The sequence below is a fragment of the Phallusia mammillata genome, chromosome 3, assembly GCF_965637545.1.
Source record: "Phallusia mammillata chromosome 3, kaPhaMamm4.hap1.1, whole genome shotgun sequence".
NCBI classification, from domain to species: domain Eukaryota; kingdom Metazoa; phylum Chordata; class Ascidiacea; order Phlebobranchia; family Ascidiidae; genus Phallusia; species Phallusia mammillata.
In genome coordinates, this window is record NC_137254.1 from 466676 (window position 1) to 477959 (window position 11284).

At 36.5% G+C, this 11284-nt stretch overlaps 2 protein-coding genes and 1 long non-coding RNA gene across 4 annotated transcripts; 1 reads left to right on the forward strand and 2 right to left on the reverse strand.

The window, feature by feature from the left end:
- Positions 1-269: 269 nt before the first annotated feature.
- Positions 270-2635, reverse strand: LOC145219092 (myosin light chain 3, skeletal muscle isoform-like). The gene is made up of 7 exons (XM_080086472.1): positions 2552-2635; positions 2390-2417; positions 2003-2146; positions 983-1156; positions 835-912; positions 536-599; positions 270-374 (listed from the first exon to the last, which is right to left on the reverse strand). Exons 1-6 carry the CDS (start codon positions 2552-2554, stop codon positions 556-558), a joined length of 471 nt encoding a protein of 156 aa, XP_079942598.1. The 5' UTR covers positions 2555-2635; the 3' UTR covers positions 270-374; positions 536-555.
- Positions 2636-4494: 1859 nt separating this feature from the next.
- Positions 4495-5158, forward strand: LOC145219235 (uncharacterized). The gene is made up of 2 exons (XR_013857897.1): positions 4495-4675; positions 4733-5158. It is a non-coding gene; the product is annotated as an uncharacterized LOC145219235 (long non-coding RNA).
- Positions 5159-5194: 36 nt separating this feature from the next.
- LOC145219234 (uncharacterized) lies at positions 5195-6719 on the reverse strand. 2 transcript variants are annotated; one of them, XM_080086625.1, is made up of 2 exons: positions 6222-6719; positions 5195-5396 (listed from the first exon to the last, which is right to left on the reverse strand). In XM_080086625.1, the coding sequence occupies exons 1-2, from the start codon at positions 6586-6588 to the stop codon at positions 5368-5370; spliced, it is 396 nt and encodes a 131-aa protein (XP_079942751.1). In that variant the 5' UTR covers positions 6589-6719; the 3' UTR covers positions 5195-5367. The 2 variants fall into 2 exon arrangements, with proteins under 2 accessions (XP_079942751.1, XP_079942750.1); XM_080086624.1 differs by having other exon boundaries at positions 5195-5460.
- Positions 6720-11284: the final 4565 nt, after the last annotated feature.

Consider the following 11284-nt stretch of genomic DNA (forward strand, 5'->3'; position numbering starts at 1 on the left):
TGTACAATATAACATTTGTTTAGCTAACTATAGGAGGTTCCGCATTAAACAATATTTTATGGATTTTGTTGTTTTGCAACAATCATTGTGTCCTACAGTTGCTGGTACGTTTTGAATGTACCCTGCATGTTTTTTGCATGAAGTATTAAGTTGTTAGGTCTAATGTCACTGCTGATGTTAAACAAAAGGTTACCAAATGATGTGCTGAAAGTGACTGCTGGTAAGAATACATAATTCCCAATTTTACTGAAGTATAATTTACAAATTCGTAAATGCAAAGTTTTAGTTTATTTATGAAGCGAAACGGATAAAAGTGAAAAACATCAAATCACAAAATTGAACACAGAATTTGTGAGCAGAAGTTTAGATGAATTCTGTAAACAAGACAAACAACTTTAATTGTTTTCAAACCAATACATGATTACCACGATACCTCAAATTTTTATTTTAAAAATTTGTTTTATAGATTTTGTTATGTAATAAAAACTTGACATTCCAAAATTAAATTTGAAAGTGAAAAAAATAGTTCGCTGACCTTTTACAAAATTTTCCATTTCATTTTTCCTCCTTCTTGCCCTCGATGAGATATTTGCAGAAAACTGAAAAAATATTTCCAAATATTACTCTTTTTGTACATAAGCTATTGCTGCCAGGCATATAATATCAAGTTAATAGAGCTCTTCTGGCAAATGTAATTTTATTCCGACGTTTCGACGTCCTATACAGGTCGCCTTAATCAGGGTAAATACATTTGCCAGAAGAGCTCTGCAAACTTACACAGTTTCTTTCAATAACAAACAAATAATAAACATAAAATTGGCGCCAAAAACTCACCTTCGATGGCAATACTCCCATTCATATCCTCTTGTCCGTCCATAACACCACTGATCTCAGAGGCATCCATTTTATCACCTTAAAACACAAAAAAGCAAACATTAAAAACCTTCACCAACGGTGGGATTCGAACCCATGATTTCCGTACCAAGTGTCCTGAGCACGTGTCTGATTTCAGCTCCCATAACTGTCCCATTGCCTTCTTTGTCGAAAACTCTTAAACCTTCAAGCATATCATCGAAGGTTCCTTCAACGTAGTCTTTCAACAATTGCGAGTAGACTGGGAGAAACTCATCGTACTTTAGCTTCTTTGCTCCCATATCTGTGTCAATAAAAAATGTTTTATTAAGCAATGTGAACGTTTGCTGCAAGCTTATTGGGTGTTTCCTAACGAGCTTCGTGCAGTCAACCATAGCGCTTGTTACATGCACGACTTTGCAAGCTTAAAGCGGGCTTCTTAGCGAGCTTCGTGCAGTCAACCATAGCGCTTGTTACATGCACGACTTTGTAAGCTTAAAGCGGGTTTCCTAACGAGCTTCATGCAGTCAACCATAGCGCTTGTTACATGCACGACTTTGCAAGCTTAAAGCGGGCTTCTTAGCGAGCTTCGTGCAGTCAACCATAGCGCTTGTTACATGCACGACTTTGTAAGCTTAAAGCGGGTTTCCTAACGAGCTTCGTGCAGTCAACCATAGCGCTTGTTATGTACGACTTTGCAAGCTTAAAGCAGGTTTCCTAACAAGCTTCGTGCAGTCAACCATAGCGCTTGTTGCATGCACGACTTTGTAAGCTTAAAGCAGGTTTCCTAACAAGCTTCGTGCAGTCAACCATAGCGCTTGTTATGCACGACTTTGCAAGCTCAAAGCGGGCTTCCTAACGAGCTTCGTGCAGTCAACCATAGCGCTTGTTACATGCACGACTTTGCAAGGTTAAAGCGGGTTTCCTAACGAGCTTCGTGCAGTCAACCATAGCGCTTGTTACATGTACCACTTTGCAAGCTTAAAGCAGGTTTCCTAACAAGCTTCGTGCAGTCAACCATAGCGCTTGTTATGCACGACTCTGCAAGATTAAAGCTGGTTTCATAACGAGCTTAGCGCAGTCAAATACGCAAGGTTTTTTTTTAAGTTTTGTTTAAAAACGTTGACCAGTTTGTTAATTCAAGTTCTACCTTCTTTTGATGGGTTTCCTAAAGCTTTCAAGACATCTTCCTCAGTTGGGTTAAGGTTGAGGGATCTGAACATACCTCCAACTTGGTCGTAACCTATTTCCATGTCAGGGGTTTGACTGAAGACTTCGAAAGCTTCTTTGATGTCTGAAAACATGGTGCAGGTTTTTTAGTGAGTTTTCAAACATTTTTTAAGCCCAGAGCGTATGTTAAAGCAAAGAATTTATACATGAACCATTGTTAAAACGGTTAGAAACAAATATTTAAACAGATTTAAGAGAGTTTTGACAATTTCAAAACACGTTGTTACGATAAAATCTCGCTTTCAATTCGTACTTTTACATTGGGCGAATACTGCTTTTAGAAACACACACATAGAAAACTACAAACCTTCGAGTTGTTGTTCGTTCAAGTCGACCTAAAGACAAAATCGCAATCAATTAAAATTAAAGCTTTAATTTAAGTAATGCGTATAGAATGTCAATAAATAGTATTGCTGGGTTACTTAACTATGAAGTTTCTCATCTCAACTTAAACTAACAATCAACTCACCATTTTGAAGTTTAGAGTTGTCTTTGCTGGATCAGCTGGTTGAAGGTAAGAGATGATTGTTCGATGACTGGATGCATTCGAAACCAACAATCAGCCTTTTATACCGAGTCTCTGTGACGTCATAGTCACCTTTGTGACATTGCTGTTGGATTGGAAAGTGTTAATTGTCCCGCCTTGACCCGTCCAGCTGTCATCTTGACACATGTTTTCACGGTATTACAAGTTGTAAGTAGGACTAAACCAGGATCAAAGGAATTAACTGAAACAATTAGCTGTTTTTACCGAATTAAAACAAAGTTAAGCGAATTTATAACGAAAAAATACAACTTGGCTTTGCAAAAATAGCATGACCACACAAAATTGAAATTAGTAACATAATTTTCTTGGAAATAAATATTAATTTTTGTTTTAATTGACCTTTTTGGCAATCAAATGACGCTTAATTACGAATATAAAACAACAAAATTAAAGCATGTTAGTTTTCTTGCTAGAAATGTTTTGCTTTTGCAAATAAAATTGTGCTGATCGCCCAAAAATTTTGGGGACGCAAACTAAAACCCTTTATCGGTTGCTATTTATCAGGTTGCTAGATGGCGCAAAAGAGCCCCATTAAATGATTTGTTTTCTGTGTTAATCCAGTATGCACTGAGGTAAAACGATGTTATATGTTTGTATGGTGAAATTAAACAGACTTGATGCGGGTCCGACTTTATACGGAGTATAGTATGACTTTCACCTTGTATTTAAAAACGTTTTAGGTTATAGGGTCAGATATCGAATTATAACACTTGTGTAGCACCTCGACGAAGAAAGTATAACAGTACACTGCTATCCATAAAATGAACAAATGTTTAATGCGTTTATGTAACAATTGATTCTACAACAAACTGACGTGACAATTTTTCACCCTAAATTTGTTTTTGTTTTTCTCCTAGATTTTGTAATTTTTATCTACCACTTTTACGTGCTACTGTACTAAACACTTTCGCTATAAAAGTGTTAACATTTCAATCTGAGTGGAAAACCACTTTTCATTTTCGTCCCCGTCCTAAACATTTTGTGTTGGATTGCCAAATACCCCAGCACTGCGGACCGGACTAAGGAATAAAACCTGATAATTGTCAATAGCAAGGCACCTTGTCCCGTATGTCCAACTTATATAACCTATAAATGCATTGTGTCTGTGCGAAATAAAAACAATCACCGCATGTAGAGATGTCTATTGTTCCCAGAACTAAAACAATCACCAAGCAAGCCGGAAATAGCTGCGCAACGTTAAAACGTTGTATGGAACACAAAACAGTGAAGGGCACAATTGGTGGACGATGGTTGTTCAAGACTTGCTTCAAATGCTTCAAGACGCAATAGCTCCGATTTCACCATTGAATTTGTTAAAAACAGACTATGAACGTGCTGCAGCTACATCATATCAGGAAGCGTTATGTGACGGGAGCTCACAAGAAAGTGAGGTTGGCGCATTGCGAGTAAAACGATAGAGTTATGCAGAATATGGAACTGTGTGTAATTGGTTTCATAAAGATATGACAGACAAAGATTGCGGGAAAATGTGTGTTTCTTTTTTTAAACTATTGACTTGAATTGAAAAAATGAATGCAAGACTATATTGCAAACAATGGCAAAAATTTTGGCGGAAGACCGTCGTGATATTACAAGCTATAAACTTTGCTGACTAACACATCCGCTTTCCATGTAAAGTCTGTAGTAACTAACTGTGGATGAACATATAATGCTGGGTGGGAAATAGTGCTTTACGTAAGGATGAGTTGACATAATCTAGCCAGTGGTGGGATTCAGCCGGTTCGCATCGGTTCTATAGAACCGTCTCACGAAATTTTATGAGATCAGCGAACCGGTTACTGTCAATGGACTTTTTGACAAAAAATACTTTGTGATAGAACAGGCTGACAAAAATGTGTGTTCTACCTCTGTATAATATATCTTTTTCTATTGAGCATAGATTTTTTAGACTAAGTAATTTGCAGACAATTTGAATGAATCGTGCAATTTGTTTTCTGGTCCTGCTGCTTTGTGCGTTTTTCCAGCAAACAGAAGCTTTGGAATGGTGGGACACAAAAGAAAAACGAGACAATAGAATCCATCGAGGTAAAACAATTTGCATTATTACGCCATACTCGTCATAAAACCCTTATTCTTGTGCAGAAAAGCTGATGGAAATTGCCTTGAAAAACCCCGAATACATCAAAGACTTGTTTGAGGATAGCTAACAGAGAGTTTACTTGATGTTGGTCACTACATGGATATTTCCAGAAAGACAATGTTTTTGAAAGCAAATCGAAGTGTAAATTTTTTGTAATTTTTGTAAAAACGTGAATTTTTATAATTGTACATGTAAAAAAACGTACCTAAGTACACATAAAAAAATATTCAGTATACTTCCAAAAAAAACAAAGTTTTTGAATGAAAAGTATTAAAATATGTTCAAATTATACTTGTAAAAAATATTCAGTATGTTTTTGTTGCTGCATGTTGTTGTAACACAGTAAAATTGTAAAATAATAAAAAAGTGCTGATTTTCAAGCTTTCGAAATGATCCATATATTTGCTGGTAAATGAAAAACCTACATAATTGACTGTATGGGTTTCTTAAATGGCATTAGTTCCTTTACACAAAACATAAAATTTATTTTTACTTCGACACAAATTCGCTGACAAAAAAGAAATGCACAAAAAAGTTGACAATCATCTTTCCTTCTCTTTTAAGCTTTCAAGGATGTTAGAAAAAAAACTTTTTATGGTAAATGGTTTTGTAACTGGACGACCTCTCTCATCAAAAACTAATTGTCCATCCGAATCTCGTTGAATTCTACGAAACGGGATCATTTTTAGTTTCCATGTATTTGAAGAAACATCCAATATTTCGACACGATCTAAAATAATTTGACATAAAATCTTCAGGCAATGTTAGAAGTGAAGTAAAAAATTATTAAACAAAGTTATACAAAGTAAACCCAATCTGGTATTGACAAAATAATTTAAAATGGCCTAAAATTTCTGGTATGAAACAATTTCCCACAAAAAGGACTCTTTGTTTTGTAATTTCAAAAACTTCCATTTAAAATATTTAGATAGACATCTACAAGTTTTAAACTAGTTTCCTGAAACAATCATGTCTATAGATATATTCACTTTAATCGAAAAGCTGTTTAAAAATTCACCGAATATTGAAAAGAATTGTCAGAAAAGGCTTTTTTTACATGTTGTAAGATTTGCATTAAAACAGTTTGATATAGATCTTTCTTAAAATGGTAAAATACAATGGTCCACTAGTTCTGGTGCAATTTAATGCTAATGGTTCAGATGTGAAAGAATGACATAAACATAATGGAGTATATAATATAAGCAGGTGATTTAAACTGGAGTCATTTTAGCAAATTTTAGGTGAAATATATTTAGCAAATCAAGTGAAATCAAAATTTTATTTGCATTGTCACTTTATCCAATTGTCATTGATGAACAGTTTAATAAAAACAACAAGGACACCGAAAAAACCCCATTTGTTATTGAGTCAAGTGTCCCGTTATTTGAATGATGATTGAAGTATTCTGGTTGTGTGGCTGTGTGCTGCCACAATTTAGCAAGAATACAGAAAGCTAAGAAATCTAACAGTGCAAACAAATTGAAAACTTACTTTTTTCCTCATTAACTGTGACAGTCAGTCCTGGTGCTGTTGGGCGATTGCTGTCAAAATTCTTTACTCCCATTTCCTCATAAGACTTAAAACTTAAACGAAGTTTCTTTGGTTTTTCAATCTCAGCAGGCTCAGCAGTTTCAATGCTTTCGATTTTATTCTCGACTTTTTTGTTTTTCCACGCTCTGTACGCAAACGGAAGGCAAGTCGCCCACACAACTACAGTCGCTAATATTGGTAGAAGATTCCGTTTATCAATTCGTCCCTTCGGTGGGGGAAAAACGTTTTGGACTCTATCAAGTGAGCGGCCTACTTTTGGAACTTCAGAGGCAGTTTTAACAATTTCATATTCTTTTTTGCCCGACATTTTGTCATTATTTCGTCAGCAAAGCTCATGGAAACCATTAAATAGTTTGTTTTCCTCAGTAACGTACAATTTGTTACGTTTTCTACTATCTCACATGTTTCACATTGCCTGATAAATAACAAATCCTGTCGTACATTTACTGTAACCTTATATTTTCGGACTTTAGAAAATAAAACAAATAAAAAACGTCTGGTCAAAATTTAATATTTTGTATCAAAAAAGATCAAAACATCTAAAGTTTGATATTTGCTTTTGTTTCAAACAACAGTCATTTCCCATTTGTGCTGTGAACGAAACATTCTCAGAACTTTTATTCTCAACAAAATCAATTTTGCACTGTTTTGTATCACCTAAACTTAAATAACAAAGAAAATTATAAATAAAAACAGAATGTTTTCTCTAAATGAATTTTTAAAATTTCAGAGTTTTAAAAATCAAACCAACGTTTGTTTTGATTCATTGAGCGCGTTTATTCAAGCATGAAGAGCGGGTATATAACCTCGAACGAATTTTTTATTGTACCTGTTTTTTTTCTTTTTCTGGAGCAAAAATTTTGAGGTTGTGGATTTTCAGTGAAATTGTGCAACGAATTTCGTAGATATGCAATTCTGTTTGTTTAGTTGTGTGATTTAAAAAGAAAAAAGTGTGCTTCTGTAGTCTGACTCTTGACTCTGAAAAACCAATAACTTTGTACTTTTGTAGTGTTTTCGTAAAAATGAAAATATAAACTAGCTTCGGGTCTGGTGTACTTTCTTGACCAAACGCAATAACTTCCGAACCCTATGACGCAACCTTACGATATTGATATATAATGAACTACGTCATAACCCGGATACGTCACACACATAATGACGTCACTATGACGTCATCATAAAATTTTACAGGACTTCTAAAAAACACCGTTTTGTGAAATACTCATCGTAGCGAGCCCAAACTTTATACATGACGTCATCACACCTTCTGATGACGTCATGCAAAAAATGACGTCAATCGCTCATCATTAACACAACTTTTTTACACCTTAAACTAAGTTAACCCTGTGACGCGACCAGCGCAAGCACAACAGTCGCGTCTCTGCCGTAAAATAGGAGTAAGGTACCATTCAACACAAATTTTACGACAAAACAGCCTCCTTTTGCCCAAAAGCGTCACAACAAAAGCAGGTTTCTCGCCTTTTCTTCTTCTTCTGACATTGACAAATATTATTAATACAAAATAAATCATCAAAAACGCTTCATTTTGTAATTAGGTATATGATTTCCATGAATCCGCGAATTATGACGATATTGGGTTCCTTTTATCTCTTATATCCCATACGAGCAAAGTACGAAAGAGGTATACACTGAATCCAACACCGCAGTATATGAGCCTACTGGGCAAAAGGTAGAGCGCGCAGAGCGACAATCCGGGTACCGTTGGAAAGGTCTATCCCTCCTCTCGACCTTGCACCCCCTCACTTTGCCCTCCCAAGGACGTGCGCCACCCAGCGATTGTTTAAACAAAGGTGATTTTCGTCGCATTGTGACGTCACAACGGATTATGGTAAAATTATGGGACCGCGCTCGATGGAAAGAGTAATACTTCTTGATAGTTCGTACAAAATTTCGAATTGATACCTCAAAAGGTGTGTCGTTAAGAGCTGCCCCAAGGGGGGCATCTCGAAGTGACGCAATCGCGGACTTCAACAACGTAAAAGGCCTATGCTTGCACCAAGTGTACTTTCTTGACCAGAATTCGCGAGCCCACTACGCAAAAAGTAGAACGCGCAGAGCGACAATCCGGGTACCGTTGGAAAGGTCTATCCCTCCTCTCGACCTTGCACCCCCTCACTTTGCCCTCCCAAGGACGTGCGCCACCCAGCGATTGTTTAAACAAAGGTGATTTTCGTCGCATTGTGACGTCACAACGGATTATGGTAAAATTATGGGACCGCGCTCGATGGAAAGAGTAATACTTCTTGATAGTTCGTACAAAATTTCGAATTGATACCTCAAAAGGTGTGTCGTTAAGAGCTGCCCCAAGGGGGGCATCTCGAAGTGACGCAATCGCGGACTTCAACAACGTAAAAGGCCTATGCTTGCACCAAGTGTACTTTCTTGACCAGAATTCGCGAGCCCACTACGCAAAAAGTAGAACGCGCAGAGCGACAATCCGGGTACCGTTGGAAAGGTCTATCCCTCCTCTCGACCTTGCACCCCCTCACTTTGCCCTCCCAAGGACGTGCGCCACCCAGCGATTGTTTAAACAAAGGTGATTTTCGTCGCATTGTGACGTCACAACGGATTATGGTAAAATTATGGGACCGCGCTCGATGGAAAGAGTAATACTTCTTGATAGTTCGTACAAAATCTTCTTTCAAAAAATAGATTTTGTTTTTTGTGTTTTCATTCTTTTTCTTTTAAATTTATTGACTTATACGCAGGGTTGCCATCGACTTGAAACCAAAAATAAGGACAACCGCAAAAATCAAATTTTCATACGAAACAAAGCAAGCGTTTGTGAACAAATCTTTGCATTTATACGAGCCATGACATATCATATGCAATATTTTGGCCAGAAACAATCTGTTCCAGCAACCCCTTGTTCGTAGAAAATGTTTCGTGCATTTCACAACAGCTCAGGTCTAGGTTTACTTTTACTTGTAGCAGGGATTTGACTCATAATTGTTGAAAATAAGACAAAAGAAGGACTACAGTCAAAAATAAGGACATTTCTTAGAAATAAGGACAATACATTTTTCTGAGACATTGCCCTTAAAAATAAGGACAAATCTTAGAAATAAGGACGGTATGGCAACCCTGCTTATACGCAAGGTTCCAATCGACATGGACCCCAGAATAAATTATAACCGCAATATGGCTTAAAAAGTAACAAAACACACTATGGCTTTTTTGGCGAAACGAAATATAGGTTTTTAAACAAATCTTTGCATTTATACGAGCCATGATATACTACACGGCATATTTTTGTCATAACAATCTTGGTTTACTTTTACTTGTAGGAGGGTTTTGACATTATCCACAAATTGTCAAAACAAGACAAAATAGGGTCACAAGGTCTTACAAGTAAGGACAAAATTTTTTTTTTCCAAGACATTACCCTTCGAAATAAGGCCAAATCTGCGAAATGAGGACAGTATGGTAACCCTGCTTACACGTGATACTCTGTAGCAAACAGTATTTGTTTCCGCTTGTCTGTTTCAGCATTTTTTGTGTTATTTTGGCAACAATCAAGATCTTTTGATTAATTTTTTTACAGCCCGTCTGCTTCTTCCAGTTAAAATTAGTAATGTGCGTTCTGCATTTATACAAATAAGATGCTTCCTTGTTTTTTTGAGCGACAAAACCTACATTGACTGCGTTTTCATGTCCTATCAGACGTTACTTATTTGCACCAACAGCCAAAAAACTCAGTTAAAGCTGCAAACACTACCAAACAAGGCAGATCCTCAATTTGCTGAGAGGGATATACTTGGGAAATAGTTTTTTTTTTTTAAATGACTAAGCTTTGAACCAAGTTTTGTAGCAGTTTCAATGAATTTACCTTTCCCACTTCCCCATAAGCTCTACGCGCCAACATTTTTACAGATAGACTATATCGATCGTTTTAAATAGGTCTCAGTAGTTGTTGCCGGAATCTGTTTTCAGCTGATGTTTAAAGAACGTCATTATTTTACTTTGTAAAAGATGTAGCTTTTTAGGGAATTTCGGAACCATTTTTCTACCTGCGAATACAACAACAAACTAACGACATAAGCTTACTTTGGTCCGATGATTTTGTTATCCGAAACTGTTTCTTAAATCGACAGTACGCCCACAGGCCTAACGTTAACGACCGACTCGCGTTTGCTACAAGCTTCAAAACAAATTGATAATTGACTAATTTAGATTTCCCTTGTCGTGCAGTTTCGTGACGAACGCTACGTTTTAATTATATTTAACGCTCTATAAAGCACCACTAAAAACCTATATGTGCAAGGTGTTCTGATTAATACTATATTTTTCCGCTTTTCTCCGTTGAAAAATAACATATACCTGTTTTTATCTTCACATAAGTGTAAACATATTTCATCTTGTTTCACCTGTTGAACGTCCACAACCAAATGTAAATAAAATTGTCTTGCTTTACTTGTAGTTTGTGGATAAACACAACAGATCAAAGCAGCGATCGCTTTTAATTTTTACAATAAACTTTTCGCAAAATGTAAACTGTAAACTCTCCTAACACAAAGAACTACACCTTCAACTAGCCTAATCACGAACATCAGCAAAAGCACAGCAGTGTGCAGCGTAATTACACAAAGGGGACCGCAAGCGTATTTGCTTAATTTTTGGACAAAAATGTTAATTACTGAGCCTCTGCATACGGCACCACGGTAGATAAAAGAACAAAAATAATGACAATTGACGTAACTGGTCATGTTTCATCAATAAAACGTAACTAAGATTTAAACTCTTGTTACAATGTATCTAAAACGGGCGTCGCGCATCTGGTCGATAATTACCTTATTGAGTTAAAGATTTCACAGTGGGAAAAACTAGCTACGGCAATATTTTTGTATTGAAAACAAAACCAGAAGACATCAAAACAACAACCATGTGGTGAAAGTACAAGACCGAGAATGCGGATCAACCTTTTCAACGATACCCCGATTGTCGCTCCAGGCTCTTTGCAAGGTCGCGAATTCTGGTCAAGA